This window comes from Salpingoeca rosetta, assembly GCF_000188695.1.
Source record: "Salpingoeca rosetta unplaced genomic scaffold supercont1.38, whole genome shotgun sequence".
Lineage (NCBI taxonomy): Eukaryota > Choanoflagellata > Craspedida > Salpingoecidae > Salpingoeca > Salpingoeca rosetta.
This window is the reverse complement of record NW_004754896.1, coordinates 254,361-280,060: the sequence shown is the minus strand read 5'-3', so window position 1 is coordinate 280,060 and position 25,700 is coordinate 254,361. Positions and strand designations below refer to the sequence as shown.

General features: G+C 56.9%; 7 protein-coding genes across 7 annotated transcripts in view; 3 read left to right on the top strand and 4 right to left on the bottom strand.

The window, feature by feature from the left end:
- Positions 1 to 1,424: 1,424 nt before the first annotated feature.
- PTSG_10576 (uncharacterized protein) lies at positions 1,425 to 3,484 on the bottom strand (the record flags this gene model as incomplete). The annotated part of the gene is made up of 6 exons (XM_004988054.1): positions 1,425 to 1,881; positions 2,126 to 2,259; positions 2,483 to 2,551; positions 2,734 to 2,955; positions 3,054 to 3,243; positions 3,393 to 3,484. The coding sequence occupies 6 exons, from the start codon at positions 3,482 to 3,484 to the stop codon at positions 1,758 to 1,760; spliced, it is 831 nt and encodes a 276-aa protein (XP_004988111.1). The 3' UTR covers positions 1,425 to 1,757.
- A 115-nt stretch (positions 3,485 to 3,599) lies between these two features.
- Positions 3,600 to 5,925, top strand: PTSG_10575 (uncharacterized protein). The gene is made up of 3 exons (XM_004988053.1): positions 3,600 to 4,105; positions 4,311 to 4,369; positions 4,717 to 5,925. Exons 1-3 carry the CDS (start codon positions 3,954 to 3,956, stop codon positions 5,688 to 5,690), a joined length of 1,185 nt encoding a protein of 394 aa, XP_004988110.1. The 5' UTR covers positions 3,600 to 3,953; the 3' UTR covers positions 5,691 to 5,925.
- Positions 5,926 to 5,978: 53 nt separating this feature from the next.
- On the bottom strand, positions 5,979 to 7,350 carry PTSG_10574 (uncharacterized protein). Its single transcript, XM_004988052.1, has one exon. It carries the CDS (start codon positions 7,331 to 7,333, stop codon positions 6,116 to 6,118), a length of 1,218 nt encoding a protein of 405 aa, XP_004988109.1. The 5' UTR covers positions 7,334 to 7,350; the 3' UTR covers positions 5,979 to 6,115.
- A 353-nt stretch (positions 7,351 to 7,703) lies between these two features.
- PTSG_10573 (uncharacterized protein) lies at positions 7,704 to 11,609 on the bottom strand (the record flags this gene model as incomplete). The annotated part of the gene is made up of 7 exons (XM_004988051.1): positions 7,704 to 7,922; positions 8,238 to 8,289; positions 8,637 to 8,797; positions 8,971 to 9,010; positions 9,239 to 9,336; positions 9,622 to 10,950; positions 11,139 to 11,609. The coding sequence occupies 7 exons, from the start codon at positions 11,607 to 11,609 to the stop codon at positions 7,704 to 7,706; spliced, it is 2,370 nt and encodes a 789-aa protein (XP_004988108.1).
- Positions 11,610 to 13,542: 1,933 nt separating this feature from the next.
- PTSG_10572 (uncharacterized protein) lies at positions 13,543 to 21,404 on the top strand (the record flags this gene model as incomplete). Its single annotated transcript, XM_004988050.1, has 11 exons — positions 13,543 to 14,772; positions 14,974 to 15,072; positions 15,291 to 15,350; positions 15,641 to 15,735; positions 15,897 to 15,957; positions 16,189 to 16,536; positions 16,770 to 16,939; positions 17,245 to 17,371; positions 17,580 to 19,352; positions 19,547 to 19,664; positions 19,912 to 21,404. 11 exons carry the CDS (start codon positions 13,543 to 13,545, stop codon positions 21,402 to 21,404), a joined length of 5,574 nt encoding a protein of 1,857 aa, XP_004988107.1.
- Positions 21,405 to 22,104: 700 nt separating this feature from the next.
- PTSG_10571 (uncharacterized protein) lies at positions 22,105 to 25,526 on the top strand. Its single transcript, XM_004988049.1, has one exon. The coding sequence runs from the start codon at positions 22,161 to 22,163 to the stop codon at positions 25,509 to 25,511; it is 3,351 nt and encodes a 1,116-aa protein (XP_004988106.1). The 5' UTR covers positions 22,105 to 22,160; the 3' UTR covers positions 25,512 to 25,526.
- A 131-nt stretch (positions 25,527 to 25,657) lies between these two features.
- Positions 25,658 to 25,700, bottom strand: part of PTSG_10570 (uncharacterized protein) — a 5,082-nt gene continuing 5,039 nt past the window's right edge. The window contains exon 15 of the mRNA XM_004988048.1: positions 25,658 to 25,700. This exon is cut by the window's right edge and continues 384 nt beyond it. The gene's annotated coding sequence lies outside the window, so the exon portion shown is untranslated.

Below are 25,700 nucleotides of genomic sequence, written 5' to 3'. Positions count from 1 at the left end.
TACACACGCACTCATGCACGCACGCACACACACACACACACACTCACTCATGCACACGCACACTCACACGCACACACTCATGCACGCACACACTCGCACTCATGCACGCACGCACACACTCATGCACACACACACTCGCACTCATGCACGCACGCACGTACTCATGCACGCACGCACACACTCATGCACTCACACACGCACACACACACACACGTACGCACACACTCACACGCATACACGTACACTCACACTCACACGCACACACTCACTCATGCACGCGCACTCACACGCACACACTCACTCATGCACGCGCACTCGCACACGCACTCATGCACGCGCGCACACACGCACACACACACACTCATGCACGCGCACACACACACACGCACTCATGCACGCACACACACGCACACCCACACACGCACGCACACACTCACACACATACACATACTCTCACACACACACACACACACGCACGCACACACTCACACGCATACACGTACACTCACACGCACGCACACACACACACACTCACACGTACGCACACGCACACACACACACGTACGCACACACTCACACGCATACACATACACTCACACTCACACGCACACACTCATGCACGCGCGCACACACACTCACTCACACTCACTCATGCACGCGCGCACACGCACTCATGCACGCACACACACGCACACCCACACACGCACGCACACACTCACACACATACACATACTCTCACACACACACACACACGCACGCACACACTCACACGCATACACATACACTCACACGCATACACATACACTCACACTCACACGCACACACACGCACACACACACACGTACGCACACACTCACACGCATACACATACACTCACACTCACACGCACACACTCATGCACGCGCGCACACACACTCTCTCACACGTACGCACACACGCACACACACACACACACACTCATGCACGCGCGCGCACACACACACACACACACACGCACTCATGCACGCGCACACACACACACACGCACTCATGCACGCACACACTCACTCATGCACGCGCACACACACACTCACTCACACTCACTCATGCACGCGCGCACACACGCACACACACACGTACGCACACACACACACGCACACACACACACACACACTCATGCACGCGCGCACACACACACACACACACTCATGCACGCACACACACACACACACACACTCACACGCACACACTCATGCACGCACGCACTCATGCACGCACGCACGCACGCACACGACATACACACACACGCTCGCGCCCCAGGGACTGCATTGGGACCCTCGTGGCTGCCGTGCGGAGCTTGCGTCGCCGGCAGGACAAGAAGTCGTCTTAACACCACTCTTTCTGTCTCTGCTTCCATATTCAACCTGGTTTGACTATGTCTGTTGTGTCTCTGAGTTGGCATTGTATTTGTTGCTGTGTACGACGGAGCGTAATAGAACGAACTACCCGCCAAAGCATGCACTCATGTAACAACGCCCGCACGCACATCTACACACGCAACCTTGCATACACACTGCTCAGTGAATGCATGTATGCATGTGTGTGCTTGTGTGCACGCATGTGCGTGCGTGCGTGCGTGTGTGTGCGTGTGTGTGCGTGCGTGCTTGTGTGTGCGTATGTGCGTATGCGTGTGCATGTGTGTGTGTGCATGTGCGTGTGTATGTGCGTGTGCATGTGCGTGTGCATGTGCGTGTGCATGTGCGTGTGTGTTTGTGCACTCATGTGCAGCCGACATGCGTGGACCCTACCATGTAGTTGAATATTTCCTCATCCGACTGCGGTCCTCCCCGGGACTTGAACGTGTCCAGGTGATAGGTGACTCCACGAATGGGCGTCAGCCATCTACACGCACACGCCCGCGCACACATACGGTGTGAGGCAACAGGCTTCACCGATTTAAACACCGCACAAACACGATTGACACACACAGACACAAACACACACACACAGACACACACAGACACACGCATGCACACACTCTCACACACGCATGCACACAGACACACGCATGCACACACTCTCACACACGCATGCACACAGACACACGCATGCACACGCTCTCACACACACGCGAGCGGCCACTCACCGTTTATGGGTCAGGCGCATGGCAGCGTCGAATAGTCCGAAGCTCCCTTCAGGCAGCTTGGAGGTGAGGTCAGCAGTTGCCACGACACTCGCGTCGTGGCAGCTGCCCTCACAGCCAACGACGACGTGCTGTATCTTTGTGGTGCGATGCGCATCATGGCAGGCTATGAGGTGACCTGGGTCGGTAATTGGCGGCACAGCTTCGCACACACACACATCGCACAGACACAGAGACACAGACACAGACACAGAGACACAGACACACACACACACACACACACACACACACACACACACACACACACACACACACACACACACACAGACACACACACACGCACGCACAAGAACAGCGAACCTGTCTGTCGAACGAGGCGCAAACAAGGACGTTCTGGGACTTGAAGCCCTTTCTGTTTCGCCAACGCTCCTGTATCGCACACACACAAGTATGCGCAAGTGCGACGTTGTGGGCACATGCCATGTGTCGGACGTGAGCGGTGTGAGACGAGAGCGGGCGCTATATGAATGAACGACACGATGGGGACACAGAGCAGAGGCCCAAGCAAGCAGTGGGAATAGAGTACAGGGCACTGTAAGTCATTCACGGACCTCGTGGCCATTCGTCGTTGGGGTGTATCTGATGTGCACGCCATCGGCAGCCGTGACACAGCCCTCGAGGAAGTCATCCTGAGCCCATCGCCGCTGTTCCTCCTTCAGCTCTTCCCCAGTTGGAAACGAGATGTTGTCGAGTCCATCGATGATCGCCTTGGCGAACGCGGGGAAGTGCGTACTGCACATGGACTTGCTGATCCCAATTGAGAACTGCACAGCCTGAACAAAGCACACGTGCGGAAACAACGCGTGAGCGAGGTGGCCAAAGTACCTACGGGAAAGATCATCAACGGGAACAACACGCAACACGCACGCACCTGAAGAGAGCAGCCGTGAGCAAACATCCACAGCAGGCCGACAAGGACGACGCGATCGGGCACGTCAGTCCCAGGGCGTTTGGGGAGGTGCGGAGAAATGACATCAAGCAACTCCCAGAACTGATCCTTGGTGACACGGAAGTTCTGGCGAAACGTCTCATTTGGCAAGCCAAAGATGTCCTTCTCACGCCTAATGGACGGCAGCACCATCGACAAGAACGAGCGACACACACACACACATATGCGCGCGCGTATATGAGTATGCGGGAGAGCCATACAACGCAGTTTGCCATGCATACTGGGATCAAAACGTACCTCGGAAACGTGCGCTGCTCCTACGACCGTCGTGGCTTGTACTGTGCAGCGACGTAGACGAGTAGACGAGCAAAGGCGTGGGTACTCGTGGCTGTACCCTCTCCAAACACGCTCATATTGGGGGAAGGTGACAGTTACCGTCCTCAGTTGGCTCGATCGGTGCAACGGGTTCGACTGACGGTTACCGGACTTCGCACAACCGTCGGCGCCATTACCCCAAATTACCACCCTTTCACAAGTCGGGGGATGGTAATTTGCAATTACGTCGGATCAACCAATTACTCCACATTGCGTGGCCGTGAACGCAGTATTCGACCCAAAACTACCCACAATTACTCGCTGTGAACGGGCCCTGTGGTGCTGAAGCAACAATAAAATCAATGGGGTGGGTTGTAATTTGATGCATATTTACGTGTGCGCCAACACACGCAACACAAAGCTTTGTTGGCTTCCCAATGCATCCTTCGCCACACGCAGGAAGCTAAATTTACAACGACTTCTCCCCAGCCAACCAAGCCACCCAGGCACCAGGCGCTTCCACGCTCGAATAAAATAACAACACAGCGCACCACCAGGCACACGACAATGATGAAGGCTGCTGTGGTTGTGCTGGCGCTGGCGCTGGCGCTGACGGCGGATGTGCCTGCCGGGGCAGCGCCGCTGCTCTCCTCCTCGTCTGACCTTCCACCACAGATGGCCAATCACTCGTTTCTCTTTGTTGTAGGAGCCCACCACAGGTGTGTACTGTGCGTTTTGCCCTTTCGTTTCACGCTCGCGCACTTGCTTCTGCTGTCAGGCAGTTGGCATGTCGTCGTATATTCATGCCTAGCGCAATTGCTTCCTGCCGTGTTGCCGATTGTGAGTACACACGTCCACATCACCAGCCCTCACGAAACGTCCAACCCTCCAACCTCACACGCATACACACGCACATGCTCGCAGTGGAACCACCATCTTGGACCTTGTCATATGCCAACACCCTAGCGTCTCTTGTCTGCTTGGTGAGGATACAGCGAGTGGTCGCTGTCATGCTGTCGTGATCTTGTTCCTCTCCTTTCTTCGTCTTGCCTGACGTCACCCACGCCTCCACGCATGCCGTGATGTGAGATGCTAATAATGGTTCCTCCGGTGACATGACCCAACGCACCGCTCGAGCCACCGAGGCCATTGAGCCGCGCCCTCGCCTCCCTGTCCTATCCCCCCCCCCCACCTCCCCCAGCTTCAGAGCTTCGCTTACATATATCCCCTCGAGTCATTTCACCCAACACTCAAAACCCTCAAAACTCACATGCATGCATGCATAATGTGATCTCGTGACGACACTCTGACACTGGCTCGCACTTGGCAGATACCAATGTTCCGGAAAACGAGGGACAGCACCTCCAGCACGTGTACCCGTCAGCGGCGCGCACGGGCGGCGACCTGGGCTACGGCTTCGACCCCAGGAGCCGTGTCACGGAGGAGAGCGATTTTGTCACAGACGACAACCGACTGGCCATCTTCAACGCGTGGGCAAAGTTCTGGGATCTCCGCAAGCCCGTGCTGCTTGAGAAGTCGCCCCCGCACATGCTGAAGATGCGGTTTCTGCAGGCGCTCTTCACCGGGGACCGCGTGTCGTTTCTGATGACCATTCGCCATCCCCTCGGTTGCGCCCACTTCCGATACATGCGCCCGCAGTATCGCGAGGAAGGTGTGCCAGACTGCGGTGAGGAGTTTATCGCGCATTGGCTGCAGCTGTACCGGCTTGCACGCGAGGACATGGAGCACATTGAGCACGTGGCCGTCATCCAGCTGGAGGACTTTGTGGGCCGCAGTCAGGCCATGGCGCAGGGCTACATGGCGGAGATGGAGCGCTTCCTTGGGCTGCCCAACAAGGTGCACCTGCAGGGCAAGCAGTCACACCCACGGCCAGCAGTGGCGGCAGCAGCAGCAAGGCGCGGCCGCACACGCCGCAACTCACCAGGCGGCTCTGATCCATCCGCATCAGCAGCGGGGCATCTTCAAAGCCGCTCTGCAAGCCAAAGTCCGAACAGCCATCCACAGGCAGACCAGCTTCGTCCTCAGTCACAACGGAAGCTGCTTGGATACCACGGCGACCGGCACCACGTGCAGGTGTCGTTTGGAAGCGCCATGCGCTGGGTCGACGACTGGAATGCGCTGGTGGACATGTCCTCACCAACCTGCCAGAACCTCATCGCCAAGTATGAGGATGAGCTGAACCAGTACGGCTACAGTCTTCGCAACCTCTCACACGTCACCCAGCCCAAGGTGCTGCGCGAGCACCTGCTGAAATTTGAGGTCATAGAAGACCAGGAAGACTAGGCAAGAAAAGCAATGCATGTGTGTTGACATAAGTGTGTGTGCCTTGTGTGTTCACATGTGTGGTACACGTGCGTGTATCTCAAATGTGTGTGTGTGTGTGTGTGTGTGTGTTTTCGTGCGCGCGCGTGTATGTCTGTGTGCCTGAATTCGTTCTTTTTGGCAATACAGTTAAGCCTTTTCATTTGGCAGTTAGCGCTTGTGCCAATATGAGATATTCGCAGTCCCACATTGTACGCCCTCACAGAAACAACACACTTGCACAGCGAGGAGAATGCCAAATGCCATACACACGCACGCACACACCTGCACACAACACACGCACACACCTACACACAACACACGCACACACACATACACACGCACACACACACACACATACACACAACACACAACACACACACACACACACACGCACAACAATTTAGTCAGCAGAGTGAGGGGATGATGAGGGCATGGTCAGCTTGAAAGGGAATACCAAAGACAGTGTTGCCTGCAAGCACGCCAAAGGACCACTTCCACTCCTGGTCAGAGAGCCCCGCAAGTGTTGTTGTGTCGGTGGTGTTCCGCAACGTGTCGATGAGCAGCACGGACGTGGACGAAAACGGAACGCCGTAGATGGTCGACTTGTCCTCGCTGAGCACGCCGCCAGCCCAAAGCGGAAGCATGCCAGCGTGCGTGCCAAGAGCCGTGGTGTCGGCCGTGTTGGTGGCCGGGTCAATGACAAGCACGCCGCGGTGGTTGTAGGGGATGCCGTAGACCTTGCCGTTGCCTGCAAGCACGCCACCAACCCATTTCCAGATGGTTGTGGAGAACCCGCCGATGGTGGTGTGATTAAAGGCGTTTGTGGATGGGTCGACGATAAGCACGGAGGTGGCTGCGCCCGGGATGCAGTAGAGCATGCCATTGCCTGCAAGCACGATGTCCGTCCACTTCTTCTCGCCAGACGGGAGGCTGCTGATGCTGGTCAAGTCTGCGGTGTTGCTCTGTGGGTCGATGATGAGCATGCTGTCAACGTCAGCAGGTGGGGCGTAGATGAGGCCGTTGGGAAGCAGGGCGCCCTTCACCCACTTGTTGGGAACGCTCGGCAGGTTGGCAATGGACGTGAGGTCGATGGTGTTGGTGGTGGGGTTGATGATGAGCACAGCGGCCGCGCCTGTTGGCGTGCAGTAAATCAAGCCGTTGCGCGCAAGCACGCCGCCAGTCCACTTGCCGCCGCCCACAGGGCCGACCACGGCGTTGATGCCGGTGATGGACGTGGTGTCTACTGTGCGCGTGCGCGTGTCAATGATCAGCACTTGGTCCGCCAGGTTGGGGATGGCATAGATGGTGCCGTGGCCACTGCGACTGGTGGTGCCGGCAGTGCCGCTGTTGGTGGTGCTGCCAGTATTGCTGTTGTTTCGTGGCACAAGCACACCGCCCTGCCACTTGCGCGTGCCCGTGAGGCCTGCGATGCTGGTGGTGTCGACAGCGTGGGGCCGGAGCGCGCAGTAGCGTTGCAGCGCTTGCGTCTGCCGTGCCATTGACGACAGCTGGCCCACCACATCCACTCCGTTCAGCACCACTTTGGGCGCCTGCCCCCTGGCAGCTGGACTGACACCACTGCTTGTTGTGTTGAGGTGCACGTTGCCTTGCTCATCCGCCATGAGCAAGCCACCGCCGCTGACGGCAAGAGTGCAGTGATGGACCAGGAGGAGGAGGAGGGGTACAACTACAACAAGCAACAAGCAGCAGCAGGGGCGTGGGCGTGGTCGCATCTTCGTTGGTTGGTTGTTTTGGTTGTGGTTTTGGTTGGCTGGTTGGTTCGGTTGGTTTGGTTGGTTTGGTTGTGGGTTTGTGTTGTCTGCGATGCACCACAGGCAAGAAGGGTAACACAGGGCAAGCAAGCAAGCAAGGAGACAGAGAAGAAGAAGTACAGGACAACACACACACACACATGCACACATGCACACATGCACACACATGCATGCACACATGCACACACACATACACATGTACACACGCACACACACAGAATCACGCCTCTGGTGCAGTTGTGGGCGTGTCAACACCGTCAGCAGCCACAGTGTCGCTCCCAGCGCCACCAACGCCACTGCCGCCGTCCCCTTCGTGCGCACTGGTAGTGGCAGTGATGGCGGCGTTGGCGTTGGTGATGGACGTCGTGCTGCTGGAACGCATGCGCTCGTTCACGTATGACGCCTCGATGCGAAAATGGTCCGTGTACACGAAGCCGACCTAATTGGGAAGAGGAGAGGGAGAAGAAGGGGGGGGGGGGCGGAGGGAGGAATGGTGAGCGTCGGTGGGGGGGGGGGGTGAAGAAATGAGTCACGTTTGTGGCTGGCGGAAGTTGTGGGGGGGGGCGGGGCGGAGAGAAGAATGGGACATGAAGGGGAACACAAAATAGGGGCGAGAGAAGAGGGGCAGCGACAAGCATAGAAAGGGATGGATAGGATTACAGACGGGGCATAGGAGGGTGGGTTTCGGTACACCAGTGCACCAGTGCATAACACACACACACACACAATCACAATCACAATCACAAACACACACCTGTCCGTCCTTGTTCCGCGAGACCCAGAGGCCAGACGGCGTGCCATCAATGCTGAAGCAAAGGAATATGGACGGACGGATGGATGGAGCGGAGCATGGAAAAGAAAGGCGAAGGGAGCAGTGTTAGATGAAGAATCGCACGTGTGCGAAAAAGCATTCATTAACCTACGCAACACACCAACACACACGCACGCAAACGCACGCAGACAAAGAGACAAAGAGACAAAAACACACACACACGCACGCAAACGCACGCAGACAAAGAGACAAAGAGACAACGAGACCCACACACACACACATACACACACACGCAGACAAAGAGACAAAGAGGCACACACAGTAGCAGCAACCGCAACACTCATCGCCCCGCCCCTTGCCCCCATCTACGCTCCACCTCACCTGAGAATGTCAATCTTCTCGTTCATGTCAAAGGAGAGGAACTTCTTGTCACGCGAGCGAAGCGACTTGTATGTGGTTCCAACAGCATAAACTGGGGTGCTGTCTGTCACAATCGCCAGCAGACGCTTCAGCTCTTTCTTCTTCACCTTCTTCGGCTTGTTCTGCAACAGTGCGTACGTGTGTGTGTGTGTGTGTGTGTGTGTGTGTGTGTGTGTGTGTGTGTGTGTGTGTGTGTGTGTGTGCATAAGATAGTCGGCTTCTTCACACTGCAAGAAACGAGGCTGTCAGGTAACACGCAAGCATACCAGCGTCACACACTCGCACAAGCTGATACCTTGCGCTTCTTCTTCTTGCCAAGCTCACGCTCTTGTTCCCTATTCATTAAACAAAAGGCACTCGTGAGTGCCGTGATGGCTTGAACCACCCGCAACCCTTTGCGTGCATGCATGAAAGTGCAAACCCGCGCGCGCGCACACATGTGCATGTACTCAGTCCAACAAAGACACAGACACAGATGTAACACACAGACACACAGGTATAACACACACACACACACACACACACACACACACACACACACACACACACACACACACACACACCTCATCTGCGCGGCGAGGCGGACGTTTTCCTCATGCATCTCCTGTGCGATGCGCATTCGCTCAAGCGCCATCATAATCTGCTCGTGCTGTATCCGCGCCTGTCATCAGTGGTAATGGTGGTGGTGGCGGTGATGGTGATGGTGATGATGGTGGTGGTTTCCGAAGTAGGGTGAGCGATGCAGTTGAGAGATGGCAGGTTTACATTCTGCCTTGTCCATACCACACTCACACACACACACACACACGAAAGTACACACACACACACACACACACACACACACACACACACACACATACACACACACTCACTCACGCACACACGCACACACGCACGCACACACATACGCACACACATGCGCACACACGCACGCACACAAGCACACCTTGCGTTGCTCTGGCGTTTCCCTGATGCTGGCACGCCGCTTTTGCAGGAAGGACGTGGTGTTTCCACCCAGCAGCTGCACACGCTGCTCCAGGTGTTTCACGTCTGACGCAATCAAGTTGTGCGGGATGGGCTTGTGCTCCAAAATGGCAACCTTCACCTCGCCAACCGTCGTTTGCAGGGACAGGCACTCCTTTCCAATCAAGGTCAGCTCCTCCGGGGAGAGATCAAGGTTCATGTCCAGCACAGACATGGGCCGCGCTTGCATGCCTGCAGGCAATGGCTGCTGCTGCTGCACAGCGCTGTCCTCCGGGACGCCCTGCAACTGGTCGCCCTGCTGCTGTGCCCTGCTTGCGCGTCGCGCCTCGCGTGCTGCAACTGCTGACGACGACGACGATGTGGAGGAACGCATGCGCGCAACGGCCGCCGCTGCCGTCGATGTTGGCGATGCATGTGACGATGAAAATGATGTGTCTTGTGGCAATGATGATGGCGGTGCTGTGTCTTGTGATGGTGATGATGCTGTGTCGTGCGCATCAGCGGGTGCTTCGCCCTGCTGCTGGAGCGATGCCGTTGACTCGGAGGAGGATGTGAGGCGCGTGGCCGGTGCAGACGCAGAGGTGGCGGGTGGCGCTGCTGTGTCGACCGTGAGCGAGGATGTCGATGACGATGACGACGCCTGCGCAAGGGCGGAGGTGCTGCTGCACTGTCGCCGAGGCTGCGCAGGGGACGCCAGGGCGCGATGCAACACGGCACACCGCTTGGCCAGCTCGTCTGTTGGTGCCAGCAGGTTGGAGCACGCGGGGCTGGGCGGGGGAATGTCCTCATCGTCACCGCCGCCGCCAAACACGTCACCGGGGTGGTGTGCTGGCGGCTGCACGGAGGAGTCGGTGGTGGCGCTATCGTCGCCCTCCCCTGCCCTTCCTCCTTCTTCTTCTCCTTCTTCCAACTCCACCTCCACCTCATCTTCGTCGTCGTTGTCACTGGAGCTGCTGCTGTAGTTGTCGTCTTCATTGCTGTCATCATGGCCGCCATCACTGTGGCCACTGCCATGGATATGGTCGGTGCTGTCACCGCTGGTGCCTTCTTCGGCCACATGGACGGGTGCTGGCGGTGCTGTTGGCTTCAACGCGCGCAGGCGTTCCAACTCCTCCCTCTCCCTCTCTTCTCTCTCCTGTTCCTCCCTCTCCCTCTCTGCCTGCTGTGCCTGCTCTTTCTCGGCCTGTTCCTTGGCCATTCGCTCACGCTCCAGCTGCTCCTCCACCAACCGTGCTTGCCGCGCTTCTTCCTCCATGCGTTCCAGCTTTCGCTCCGCATATGACTTGCGCACCTGCCGTGCAGGGCGGGTGGTGTGAGAACAACGGCGCGCGCAACCGCGGGCGCACAGGTCGAGTCATACAGTCACCCACAAGAAACACAACAAAACGCAACCACAAGCACAGTCATTCATTCCACAAGTGTCCAACACACACACGCACACACACACACACGTGCATATGTGTGCAGCGTCAGGTGTACCTTTTGCACGCGAGGGCGAGTGCTGTGCACGCCATATGAGCTGGTGACGCTGTGTCGCACTACGTTGGTCAACATGGGGTTGCTTCGCTGCATCCTGAGCTTGGCCTGGGGTCCATCTTCCGCAACACCAGCATCATCGGCGATATCGGCAGCATCAGTGGTTGTGTCAGCAGCATCATGGGTGGTGTGAGCAGCGTCGTTTTGGCCGCCATCCTCAGCATGGCTGTGTACCGGTGTCTCTTGCTGTGGAATGTGTGGTTGGTCTTCTTCTTGTTGCTGCTGTGTTTGTGGGTGCATGCTTTGTGCCTGCTCTGGCTGTGTTTGTTCCACGTCTCGTGGTTGCTGTTCCACGTGTTGTTGCTGTGGTTGCAATGAGGCCGATGATCGCCGCCTTGGTCGTGGCACGGGACGTGGTGGTGCAGGCTCATCTGGCGGCTGCTGCGCCTGTGGCGGTGACTGTGGCTCTTCCATATCACGTGTGAGGGTGAGTGTGAGTGTGTGTGTGTGTGTGTGAGTGTGTGTGTGAGTGTGTGTGTGAGTGTGTGCGTGTGTGTGAGTGTGTGTGTGTGTGTGTGTGTGTGTGCGTGTGTGTGCGTGTGTGTGAGTGTGTGTGTGTGTGTTGTGTGTGTCTTTGGTGGGTGGTGTTTGTGTTTGTTGTGCGGCGCCGCCACCTTCTCTCGTTCTCTCTGGCTTGATTGACTGGAAGGCAAGTTTGACTTTTCAACAAAGGCAGATTTGTCTTTCCTGTGCACATACGCGACACCACAATCGATATTTTCGCTGCCCGAAAAAATTTCGAGCCCCACCACCGCCGCCAAATTCAAACTGCATTCACGCATCCTTAACGGACGCTGCACCTCCTCTCCTGCCCGTTGTGCCGCACCAGCATCAACAACAACACCAGCACCATCAGCATCATCGTCGAGCAAGTCCTTGAACGGACAAGCAAGCAAGGTACAGCAACCAACCAAGCAAGCAGAGGAGGAGGAGAGGGAGACAGGCAAGCAAGCCAGCAAAGACCCAGGCACAGACGCAAGAGGACTTTTGCCTGACGGCGTGTGTGGTGGCGAAGTGAGCTCCTCAACGCCACCAAGGCAGATTCGAAGCAAAACGTGCCCTAAAACCTGACCAGCACATTCGCAATCACACACAACCCCAGCAACAACGGTTTCGAGTGGTGGCGAGTGGTGGCGAGTGGTTGTGGTTGTGCGTCTTCACATCAACAACACAAACCAGAGGTCGGAGGCGGAGAGAGAGACAACCAGCGAAGAGAGGCAACGAGACGACGAACACAACCCTGCGACTCCCAAAGCCGTACTGGTTGTGGCAACAGCGAAAAGTGGCAGTGACATTTGAGCGAAAGCTGACAGAAGAACGGTGGAGAGGGGCACGGCCCAACCACACAACCAAACGGAAAAGCAAAGACTGCGTGTGACTTTGCATCATCATCATCAGCTGCAGCTGCTGTCGTTTCATTGTGGTTTGTTGTGCGTGTGCGCAGCAACATCTCCGACCCACAGCACACCAGCGGTTGGTTGTTGGTGGCTTTTTTGTCAGTCACCACAACAAGCAGCCAATCACCTGAGTGACGACATACGGGATTCGGCGGCGCAGAGCACTTTTCCCGCCACACTCTCGCACACCGCCATCCTGACCTGCGCTGGCGAGAGACCAGACAAGCAACAAGAGGTACACAGAGCTAATGTGGTTGTGTTGGAGGAGGGGTCGACAGAGGCGGCTGCTATTGTGGTTGTGACAACGAGAGTGCCGTTGTTGTGTTGTTGTGCAGCTGCCGTGGTCAGTGATGAGCACGACCGTGGGTTTCATGTTGGCTCCTGCTGCAACTGCATCCTCTTTCTGCGTGTTCATGAGAGAGTGTGTGCGTGTGTGTTGCCTTTTTTCCCATCACTGGTCGGTGCACAAGTGTGTGTGTGTGTGAGTGAAAGACGCGCGCACACACACACACACACACACATGCATGAATGGCAGTGACAGCTTGCCTGCAATGATCATTTTGTGTGTTTCCTCCTGGTTGCTCTCTCCTCCCCCCCTCTCACTCATCTCTCACTCCCTCTCTCTTTGAATCTGGTTCGTGCCCACCACATCTTCGTTCCCTTGCTGCGAGCGTTTTCCCCACTCACGTGATGACCACCTCCCCGCGTCAAACCCTTGTCACTCACATCCTCACATCATTGCACACACACACACACACACACACACACACACACACACACACACACACACACACACACACACACACACACACCACAATCCTTGACAGGAAGGCGCTTTTGGTTTGGACATGGTACAGAACCACCAACAACAACAACACCAACACCAACAACACCAACTACAGCAGCACCAACTACAGCAGCACCACCAGCACCAGACGCCACAAGAACACATGAACCGATCAATTCCGCAAATGTTCTCGTCCGCTATCAGCGTGGGCGGAACAGGCGACACCGCACCACCTCCCGCCAAGACTGACACCCTCCCACAGCAGCAGCAGCAGCAGCAGGAGGAGGTTCGAGGAGGAGGACGAGGAGATGTGCTGGATGCAGAGGTATCGCCCACCTCAAACACAACCAACGCATACGAAGCAACATACAACGCTCCCCCACTCGCCAACACCACGGCCACCACACAAACGACCGCTGCAGTAATGAAAGATGTGGACGTACCGAGGCCGCCCCCATCTTCCATCACCGGTATCAACACCACCACCACCACCACCACCCATGCTGCTGGCAGCAGCGACAATGACGACGACAGCAAGCGCGATGACGATGCTGCCGCTCTGACATCCAAGAAGAAGGAGACAAAGAAGGACAAGAAGCAGCTGAAGAAACAACGGAAACAACAGAAGAAGGAACGCAAGCGCAACAAGAAGGCAAAGGGAGCCACAGCCAGAAGCCACAGCGATAGCGGTGCCGCACACACCAACGACAGCGACAGCGCCAGCCGCAGCGGCAGCAGCGGCAACACAGCGCACGTGCTACTGGTGACACCTGCAGCATCGTCCACCGTCCACGACAGCGATGATGCCTTCAGCGACTTTGATGGCGCGTGGCAGGCAGTACGTGACCTCGTCGCTGACACGGATGGCGAGGATGGTGATGGTGATGATGAGCATGAACATGTTCATTGTGGACGTGGCAGCGGTGCTGTTGACGACAGCGTGAGCCGGACGAGCGGTGCGCGCAGCGACACCAACCAAACGACGTCCACTGCCAGCGGCATCCGCCACAGCCACAGCCACAGCAGCAACAGCAACAGCAGCGGCAGCGGCAGCGGTGTGTACAGCACCACCAGCCATTCGAGCAACCCCATGACCAGTACCCTAAGCAACATGAGCACAGCAGCATCGTACGCCACCACAGCAGCGTCCACAACCTCATCCACAGCATCAGGCTCAGGCTCAGGCTCAGGCTCAGGCTCAGGCTCAGGCACCAGTGCCGCTAAGAAGAGGGCAGGCCACAAGTCATCGCTCACGCTGTCTGTACCGCCACCGCCCGTAAGTGTTCCCGCTGGTCGGAGGCGGAAGCGCAGCAGCACGCTGGAGGAACTTGTGCTGACGCCGTCACCGCGACCGCTGCAGCTCTCCGCGCAATGGGACAGCCTCCCAGACGAGGTGCGCATTTAACCGTGTGGGTGCGGATGGGTGTGTATGGGTGAACGGGTGCTTGGTTGGGTGTGGTATGCTTGGTTGGGTGGGTTTGTGTGATGATTATTGCGCGCGCGCGCGCACGCGCACACACACACACACACACACACACACACACATGTACTTGCATGTGTTCACGTGTGTTTTCGTGTGTTTACGTATGTGCAGGTCCGCGCTTCCATCCAGCGGACGGCAGATGAGCTCCGCACTTCCGGTTTGGCAGGAAACAGACGCGTGTCTCTCCTCTCCCACTCCAAACACGCCATGGTGAGTCAGCACGTGCTGCTGATCGCTGTCGTCATGGTGCAGCAGGATGTTGGGTGGTGATGGCTTCCAAGCGTGTGCATGACAGCGTGTGTGAGTGTCAACGCCTGTGCGTGTTCTTTGTCGCGTGTTGTGCGCGACATTGCTTTTTTTCTTGACTTACTCCCTCACATAAACTGCCTCGTTTGACATACACGAACAATCACTCCCCATGCGCACAGACGGGCGCTGACATTGTCAACTGGCTCGTGGCCACGGATCGTGCAGACACACGCGAAGAGGTGTGGTTGCATGTGTGTTCTGCTTGGTGCGGGTCGGCCCTTTTCTTGTGGGTTTGCACTTTTGTTTATCGCCATGTGCGTGCTGTGGTCATTGACATACATGCGCTGCTCCTGAGCAAAAATGATGGTCGCTTTTGCAGTGTGCACACATGGCTCAAAGCACATCTACTCGATGCTATCCAGTGGTCTTCTCTTGAATACCTCAACAATTCGTCGTATACTCACATACACACACGCATGCACATCATCATCATCATCATCATCATCATCATCATCATCATCATCATCAGGCGATCCAAACCGGCCAACTGCTGGTCGTTGGAAATCTCATCCACTCCATTCCAGACGCAAAGGATTTCGCAGACTCGCCATCCCTCGTCTTCAGGTGCGTGTTGTGTTGTGTGTTGTCCTGTGTCGTGTTGTGTTACATGGACTTACCAGTGCGTGACCAGGGGACACAAGAAACCGGATGACGCAATCATTTCATATGGCACCATGCTCATATGACTCTACCTACCTTCTCTCCTACCTGATGCGACACATCAGGTTGACTGGACCAGAGCACCATCATCTGCCCTCCGTTCGCTCGCTGATTGCCGAAGAACACGTGCGGGTGCAAAACATGGCCTCCTTGCTTGTTTTGCTACTGACACTCCTAATGATGCCTTGCATGCATTCTTGTATTGCTTTGACTCGTCGCGTTGTGTTTTGCACTCGCGCACACATGTCAATACTTGCGCCTCCTCTCATCCTCTTCCCCCCTCCCCCTCACAAACACACGCACACACACACACACACACACACACACACACACACACCAACACACACCAACACGTAGACGCTGATGTATGGGTGGCTGTCCGTGCGCCGGAAGAGCCGGCGCCTCGGGTGGAAGAAGCTGTTCTGCGTTCTCTCTGCACCATCGCCATCACGCGTCATCATCTACCACTTCAGCTCCGAGCGGTCATCACAGCCGCTGGGGTTTGTGCGCCTCTTCAGCAAGCCCGCGCCCTTTCGCGTGCGCTATGCACAGCCCAACAAGACGAAGAACGGCTTTGTGCTGGGCGTGACAGGCCCCGACCACAAGCACATTTGCCTGCAGGCATCGGCGCGCTCGCCCGAGGAGCAAGAGATGTGGATACACGCGCTGGTGGAGGCCGGTGCAGAGTACCACGAGACGGCAAAAGTGAGGAAATGGCGTGTGTGTGTGTGTGTGTGTGTGTGCAGTGAGGGCAGGCGGAGATGGGCTTGCAAGTGCCACTCTTACATCTGATCAAGTGCTTCTCGCTCACGCACGCACGCACCCTAACACATGTGACGTGTTCCTGTTCACACACACGCACTCTCTCACGCACGCACACACTCACTCTCACTCTCACTCGCACCTACACACACTAACTTGCGCATGCGTTGTTTCAGGATGACTTCTCCCTGGCAAAGAACGTGTATCAGTATTCCGTGTTCACTCGCGCGAACAAGCCACTCTCCATGGACGTGTACAAGGATACTGTCCTACTTATCACCAACGTATCGTGCAAGGACAAGGAAGCGACAAAGAAGATGACGCAGCTGCAAAGCCTCTACAACAGGTGTGTGTGTGTGTGTGTGTGTGTGTGTGTGTGTGTGTGTGTGTGTGTGTGTGCGCGCGCGTGTGTGTTTGTGTGTGTGTGTGTATGTGTATGTGTGTGGTCGACTTCATCGCCTTCATGCGTGCGCCAACGTTGCGAGAGATTATCTTGCCCCCATCAAATCCCCCGCCTATCACACGTCACAACTCTCCCCTTCACACCCAAACACTCACTCCCTCCCCCCTCTTATTATCCTTTTGCACAATCGTTTTGCTCCCCCCCCCCCCTTCGCTTCTGTATCATCTTTCTGTTCTTTGTCTCCGCAGGTTCAAGGACCGTGGGCTTTGCATCTGTGCGTTCCCGTGCGTCCAATTTGAAGGCGAAGATGACGACGAGGAGGACACGCGCGCAATGATTGAGGATCTCAACATCACCTTTGATGTGCACAAGACGGTGCGTGCGCTTGCCATGTGATATGTGTGCGTGCGTGTGTGTGTGTATGTATGGATGTGCACGATACATGCATCAAGCTCAAAGACATGTGCATGTTCTTGATCTTTCGCCTTCAACACAACTGACGTACATCCCACCCCTCCCTCCACTCCCATCGCACTTGTCCCCCCCCCCCACCCAACTCCTCACCGCAACACCACCAATGCAGGTGCGTGTCAACGGGCCTGATGCGAGCCCGCTGTTCCGCTATTTGCGCAACACGCTTCGTGAACAGTCTCCACACGGCATCTTTGTCAAGGACAACTTTGAGCTGTTTCTGGTCAACCAGAAAGGTGTCCCTGTTCTCCGCTTCCCCGCAAGCACGAATCCTTCCTCCCTCGGCAGCGATGTGGAGCGTTTGGTGGCTGTGTCGTCGTCATCATCAGCAGCAGCGTCCCCATCGCGTGGTGGTGTGTCCAAACACGGAAGCCACCGCCGGCGTGCTGGTGCTGTTGTCATGCGCGATTGCGGTACCTCACCACTCTCCGTGACCCTCCCCAGCCACTTTGCATACAGCCATGATGACACGCGTGATGCTGCCAATGCGAGCGTGCTTGACTTGCTCAACACGTCTGCCCCCGCATCAGCCCACAGCAGCCGTCGTGCCGGTGGTATCAGTGCTGGTGCCAATGCGCCCAACAACGCCAGCGCCTCCGCTGCACAGACCCCGCACGCATGGCACCACCAACAGCAGCAGCAGCACAAGTCGCCACGACGGCGGTGGGGCAGCAGTCCTGGGTCGCCGCTGCGAAGTGCTGGTGTCAAATCCGTGGACATGACGCTGCCATACACGGGTGGTCCTGTCACCCAGCGAAGCCAACCGCAACTTGTCATTCCAGCCCACCTGAATGGTGGCAGCGGTGCTGTTTATCACCACCACCACCAGCAGCAGCAGCAGCAGCAGCAAGGGCGTGTGCACCCGTTTTCACCATCGCCGTTTGCACCGCCGTCACCGCTGCGTGGCCTTGGATCCGCCTCCATGCCGGAGCTGCCACTCTCATCAGCACTGTCGCCCCTGCGATCTGCACTTGCCCCGGCATCAGCGAACACCACGGCATACAACAGCCCCCTGCACTCTTCCAACGTCCAGGCACAATCACAGCAGCAACAGCAGCAGCAGCATCCTCACCTCATCAACAGGTTTCAGTTCCCGCTTAGCCCTCAACAACAACACCAGCAACAACAGCAGCAACAACAACAACAGCAACAACAACATGGGTGGTTTGGTCGCGGCGCTGGCGGCAGTGCACAGTCTTCACGTCAGCAGTTGGTGTTTGACGAACGCACACCGGCAACGAACCAGCATGTGCTTGGGTCTTCCTCCTCCCCGAACGCAGCACGTGTCATGCACACCAGCAGCGCTGGTTATGCCACCAACACCAACACACTCAACCAGACGGCTCCTGCCACTGCTTCAGTCGCAGCGTCCCCGTCACGTGCGAGTGCGATTGCGCGTCGCAGCAACTTTGGTTACGGCGTTGGTGCTGGTAACGGGAACACGAGCGGTGATGGTGGTAATGATGGGGATGGACTTGACCAGGCATTGCTGGCATCGCCGAGGACACACAACGCGTCGTTCCAGAGCGAAAGCCCGCTGCTGTTTGGGCCATCCACGCGGAACGTGCTTGCAGACAAGGCCACGCCCACCCCACCACACACACTCGCAACAGCTGCAGGCGCCACGGGCATTGCGCCATCGTCAGCGTCAAACGTGGAAGTTGATAATGCCTACAACGCCGGCAGCAACAACGCCAGCTTTGCTGAGATGGCGAGAAGTGACGCCCACAACCTCAGCACAACCAGCATTGTCCTGTCGCCGACAAAGACGAGTGATGGTGAGGCCAGTGGCGGCGTGAGCGAGGTGATGCTCGTGCAATCGCCGAAACTGGATCAGACGACCGTGCAAACCCTCACCAGCTACGACAGCGATGAATTCGGATCGGTAGGATGAAGCAGTTGGAGTGAAGAGGAGGGAGGGCCGAAGGGTGCAGAGAGGGGCAACAGGTTGTGATGTGTGTGTGTGTGTGTGTGTGCGGGGCTGACGTGTGCTGATACATACAAGTGCATGCACCTGCTACCTACCCTAAGCTTCGTGTTTGTTGTGACTCACCAAAGCCTGTATGTCGACAATGGCAGTCCTCCGAGGATGAAGACGACGACGAGGATAACGGCGGCAATGCACTGGATGAAATGTCCACCGCTGCAATTGAGGCGGCCATTTACGGCTCGAGCAAGGCACCACGATACAGCCATGGTGGGTTCCCGTCTTTGTCCTGCTGCTGCTGCTGCTGCTGTTGTTGCTGCTGCTGCTGTTGTTGCTGCTGCTGCTGTTGTTGTTGTTGTTGTTGTTGTGAAAATGCACGTTCTCGTCCCTGTACATTGATTGTTCTTGGCCTTGTGCTCACTCACTCCTTCAATTGAATGAGCCCCGCCACCATCTCACTCACCCATTCATCCCTTCACCGCTTGATGACGCATCTTGTCGTGTTCACGATGTGCAGATGCAACGGATGAGCACGTGCGCTCATCTCTCGAGCAGCTTGGCTTGCAAGCTCTGAGTCAGCACTGTGCTTCCGATGACCAGCAACAGCATTCCGATGCTGTTGCGCCGCCCAAGTCAGCTGCATCTGTGACATCGGTGTTCACCACTGGCTCCGCGTTCACGCCGACGAGTACAGTGGCGCCTGCTTCGGCAACATCGACAACGTCGTCAACGGCAGTGCCGGCGGAGAGTGGGCGGTCAAGCATCTCTGGGCCCGTGCCAAGCGTTCCAGCGAGCCAGCGTCCTTCGCGGGGGCTGTTCCTCGTGCGCGACAAGGACAGTGGTCTGGACATGCACGCCACCCGCTCCGCCGTGAGCAGCGCGCGCGGCAGCCAGCACCACGTGGACACAACCGACCTGCAGCAGAATTCCACGTCCACCACCAACAGCAAAGAAGCGGTGCGTGGGTCGTCTGCAAAGCAGCTGGCCATGGCGCTTGAGCGCAGCAGCGGTGCTGGTGTGGACACGGCTGCGATTCGTGCGGCGTTTGCCACCACCTTCACCTTTGCCAAGGGCGACAGCGCTGTGGACGTTGGCGGCAGCGGTGCGAAACCCAAGACACCGGCAGCATCAGCAGCAAGTGCGTCGGCCCTGCAATCACCAGTCCTGTCGTCATCGTCATCGTCGGGGTTGTCATCAGCAGCGTCCGTGGATGCATCGGTGCCTGTCTCCCAACACGCCATTCAGAAACTGCAACAGCAGCAGAAACAACCCCAGCAGCAAAAGGGTGCGTTTACGTTTGTGCAGCCGTCAAAGATGCAGGCATCACAGCAACAGCAGCAACAGAAGCAGTGCAAGTCACCGTTGAAACTGCATCCCACGCAGGCGTCGGTGGCCGGGCAGCGCAAGGCGGGCTCTCCACTTGCCGTCTTCCACCTCCCACTCAACCGCGGCGCTGATGACGCTGATGCTTGCAAGCAAACCAAGACGCCAAAGCAAGCGCTCCAGGTTCCGAGCGAGCCCTCCTCCGTCGTTGGCATCCATCCACGCAAGCAGCTACTGAACCAACGTCAGCAACAGCAGCAGCAACTCAAAGCCAAGGGGTTTGGGGCAATGCAGCACACCAACACAGATGGCCCAAGCAGCGCTGCCAACGCTTCCTACACGCTCATGCCACACCATGACAAACAGCAGCAACATCAACAGCAGCAACAGGTGCGGCAGTTTGGACGCCCACGCCGGCAGCCGTCGACCATGCAGCGGTCTTTTGTATCGCGCCGCGGCCCCTGGCCTTTGTCGTCGTCGTCGTCATCATCAAAGGCGCCGTTCACGACCCGCGGTGGTGGGGGTGGTCTCAACACAACGCTGCCTGTGTCCCTCCACAACCAGTCATCGGTGTTGAACCGCAGCAGCAGCAGCCGTCTGAACCGTACCACTCTGCTCAACACGAGTCGTGCCTCTGTTCGCTCGTTCATGCGCCGTGGCACCTCCACGCGCTCCACATTTGTCTGAGTGGCAACACAATGGCACACTTATACGCATGCTTGTATGCGGGTGCGCGTGTGTGGGTGAGGTGTGTGAAGAAGAAGAGAGGCTTTCACAGCACAAATCCATGGATGTTTGTATTTCTCCCATGTGCACACCGACACCCACACCCACATACATCTTCCCTCCCTTTATTTGAGTCCGTTACATCTGCTTGATCGTTTGCACCAGCAGCAACAACAGCAGCAGCAGTTACATTTCCTGCTCTTCATGAGCCCATTTTGTTCATTTTTTTGATTCATTCTTCTCTTGCCGCTTCTTCTTGTGCATCGTTTCTTCTACTTGTTGTTCTTCTCGCCAGATAGCCAGGTCGGCCAATGCACGTGTGCTTTTGTGTGTCGTTTGACCTTTTATTGAGTTTGACCCTTTGTGTGGGTGGTGCATGTTGCCCTCGTTTTGTCGACTTGTCTCTTGTCGTAGCATAGTAGTATTGACTTGGCAACCCACACGTCTATGTCAGGGATATTTGCTCCTGTTCCTCCCCCCTTCCTTCAGGTCCATCGACAAAGAAAGATCCAAAACACATGAGCGTGTGGTGACATGATGTGACATGAAGACAAAGAAGAAAGACAAGCAAGCAAGCAAGTCGTGGACGTTTGTGTTTGTGTTTGTGTTTGTGTGTTTGTGTTTGGCGAGTGCGGAAATGTGCTGCAAGTTTTTGCACAAGTTTCTAGCCAAACACAAACGACGACAAACAGCAGGACACCAGGACAGACACACGACATGGACGCTTCCCCTTCGTTGCCGTCGTCGTCGTCCTCCTCTGCCGCCAAGAGTGGCATCTCGGCAAAACTGCATGTGATTGAGTGGAAGCACGTGGTGTTGATGCTGTTGGAAGAACACGAGGACGAAGAACGCGAGAGGCAGCAACAGTGGCAGCAGTACATGCTCTTGGATGGCTACGAACCAAACAAGCTGGTGGCAGCGCGGGCCATCGTTCGTCTCATGTTCACATGTCGCGAGCTGTACGAAAACCTGCCTTGGGCGCTGCCGCGCTGGTGCCTGCTCAACGCGTTCAAGTTTGTCGGTGATTGGTTGGACGGCTACGAGCCTTCCTCTGCCCGTGCTACGGAAGGCGACTGCGCAACGACAACAACTCCAACAAGCTCACGCAGCGAAGGCCCACTTGGCCCTCAGGAGGGCGATCGGCACCTCGCCAGTCGCGTCCTCTGCGGAGAGCATGCTGAGTCTCGCGAGGCTGAGTGGCTTCGGCAGCGATTCTTCGTACACTCGTGGCTTGGGCTGCCGTGGTCGTGGCGACTGCCGTCCATCAAGTTACGGAGACCAGAGGATCGCAATCTCTTCTCGCGCGTTGCCATCGTCGACATTGCCAACCTGGACGACCTGGAAGAGAAGCTGGGCATATGGGCTGCATCATCAACCTTGCTGGACTCGCATAAGCAACTGATCTCAGCCTCTTCCACTCACACTGGCGGTGACGATGCGTCAACAGTCGCAAATCCAACAAGCACTGCAATGGGAACTGCTAGCGCTTCAGCGACGGCTCATGCCACCAACACACGCGCTGCAACGGAGGACACACAAGCACCTACAGCACGGGCAACAGAACCACGAACGACTGCGACGCCCACAGCAGCCACCACCAGTAGCGCAGCCACCACCAGCAGTTCCACCACCACGGCAACCTCTGCCGCTGTTGTGCCAACCAACCTCAGGCCAGGAGGGATAATGTTGCATGCAGCCGGACTGCACGCCGACCGTGTTGAGCGCCTGACGCGACTTCTGACCACCCCAGGCGCACCCAGGTGTCATATGCTCTCCTTGTCCTTTGCGCCACGCACGTACCATTATGTGCAGCGTCCACGTGCTCGGCGGCCGCGACGCGAACGAGCACCCCCAGTCCATATTCCCTGCCTGAAGGTGCATGACATGCACACCGTGAAACTTGACACGGGTTCAGTCATCATCGACAGCGTCGACTTTTGCAATATTGACACCATCACGTGGACGGTCGCCCGTGAGCAGTCATCCATCAGCGGCAACACGAAAGACGTGCACATGGCACGCATTCGCAGCGCAGGTCATTGCGACATCAGCAGTGTCGCCGCGTTGGCTGGAGTGCCGCACGTGTCCCTCAGCAACATGCCACGCCTGCAAGACGTGTCGCCGCTGGCACGTGCTGCGAGTATCACCCTCGATGCAGTGGCAGCCACGGACATTACCGCTCTGAGTAACGTGCGCGCGCTGGACATTTGCAATTGCAATGACTTCGTTGGGCATGACCTGACCCTCAATGTTGAGCGACTGAGCCTGTCCTCAAGCTGGGGTGTCCAGGGTTCCCTCTCCCTGTCCCTTCCACGTGCCACCACCGTCGAGATCACCGGTTGCCAGTCGCTCACGGGCATCACATGCGGTCACATTGTCCCCGTTCGGTACATTGTGAGTGACGGTAGTGCGTGCGACAGCCTGCGTGCCGCCATGGACAAACATTGGCAGCAGCAACAACAGCAGCAGCAGCAGCAGCAGCAGCGTGTGCGCCGCATTGCCGTGTTTGACTGTGCATCCCTGAGGGCACCGCCCACCTTCGATACCGTGGACGAGATTTACCTGGACCTGAAATCCCTGCACGCGCATGACCTCATACGACTGGCACGCCACGCGCGCCGTGTCGTGTATCAGCCACCATGGTCCAAGTTGGGTGACCTGCTGCTGACCAATCAGGTTGCCCTGCCCCCCAATGTACACCTGCATTTGGTTCACACGCAGGTGCATGATCTGTTCTCACAGCATCTGACATCGCCAAAACCAAACGTCGAGTCGCTCTCCCTGGACTTCACGTCGCCATTAGTGTCGCACTCCCGCTTCACCCCGGTTTCCGGCACCAGCGACGCACGTGCTCGTGCTGGTGGAGGTGGTGGCGACGGCGACGCTGATGGGCATGCTGTTGTTGTTATTGGTGGTGGCAACGACAACGGGGGTAGAAACGGCACGGGCCTCCATGGCAGGACCACGCGTCTGAGCTTGGACGTTTCGCACCTGGGCAAGCTCCACCCTCTTCGGCACCTTGCAGTGCGCGGATTCGCGTCAACATGTGTGCAGCTGCGGCCATTGGGCATGCGCCACCTCGCACATCTGACCACACTGTCCCTCACGGACATCACCTTTCCGCCATCGCCTGATGGTGAAGGGGTTGCGCTGTCGACGCGCAAGCAGATATGCCTTCACGCCTGCCACGGCGCTGTATCTGTCGCGAACACAGACGAGCTCACGGTGCGGTGGTTGAGAGCGCTTCGACGAGGGGAACGCCCGCTTACCCTCGTGCGTGTGCGTGACGTTGGGCGCATGACACTCTCCCTGTACAAGGATGCGCACGTGACTGTTGGGTCTACGTGCCGGGTGCACACGTGCGATGTGATTGGCGGCACGTTTTCCAACGTTCTTGTTGATGGTTGTGATGGATCGCGCGTTCAGGGAGAGGGGCAGCAAGGGCACCATGGAGAACAGGGGCAAGATGGAAAAGAGGCAGAACCGGCAGAAGAGGAACAACAGCTACTACCACACCTAATACAACAACTTGAAGAACAACAACAACAAAGACGACGACGACGACAGCAGCAACAACGACACCAACAACTGCAACTGTCACTACCACTACTAATCTTAGCAAAACTACAACAACACCAACAACAACAACAACAACAACAACAACAACAACAACAACAACAACAACAACAACAACAACAACAACAGCAGCAGCAGCAGCAGCAGCAGCAGCAGCAACAACAACAGCAAGAGCGACAGCGGCAGCAAGGTTTGGAGCTCCGGGCCTTTGCTGGCGTGGGTGTGCTGCAACTGATGCGCTGTCGGTTCAACAACACCGCGCCGCAGTTCTGGCCGCCCGTACACATGCTGGTCATCGATGACTGCTCCCCTGTACACGAGGACGAGGGCGATCAGGTGGATGCAAGCGCGTGCAGACCCGTGAGCGACGTGGACAGGTGGGCGAACAGAACCATCGTGGGTCAGTCGCCGCTGCGGCTCAACGCCATTTTCAAGGAGATGCGACAACAGCTGCCGGTACCGCTTCCGGAGAGCGACGAAGATGAGCTTTGAGGGGTGCTGTGTGTGGTGGGGGTGGGGGGGGGGGGGGGGGTGTAGGTGAAGTTGTACACTGTGTTTGTTGGTGTTGTGTTTGTTGTGTTTGTTGTGTTCGTGTGTGTGTCTGTGTGTCTGTGTGTCTGTGTACGTGGGGAGCGTCTGTTGCCCACGCTGTTGTCTGCTGTGCAGTCTGGTTCGCGCGGC

Bases quoted from the DNA above. Each gene is read 5' to 3' on its own strand.
- PTSG_10575 (XM_004988053.1), top strand. From the start codon at position 3,954: ATGATGAAGGCTGCTGTGGTTGTGCTGGCGCTGGCGCTGGCGCTGACG. The intron at 4,106-4,310 runs GTGTGTACTGTG...ACATGCTCGCAG, and splicing joins GTTGTAGGAGCCCACCACAG to TGGAACCACCATCTTGGACC. The intron at 4,370-4,716 runs GTGAGGATACAG...CGCACTTGGCAG, and splicing joins TAGCGTCTCTTGTCTGCTTG to ATACCAATGTTCCGGAAAAC.
- PTSG_10574 (XM_004988052.1), bottom strand. From the start codon at position 7,333: ATGGCGGATGAGCAAGGCAACGTGCACCTCAACACAACAAGCAGTGGT.
- PTSG_10571 (XM_004988049.1), top strand. From the start codon at position 22,161: ATGGACGCTTCCCCTTCGTTGCCGTCGTCGTCGTCCTCCTCTGCCGCC.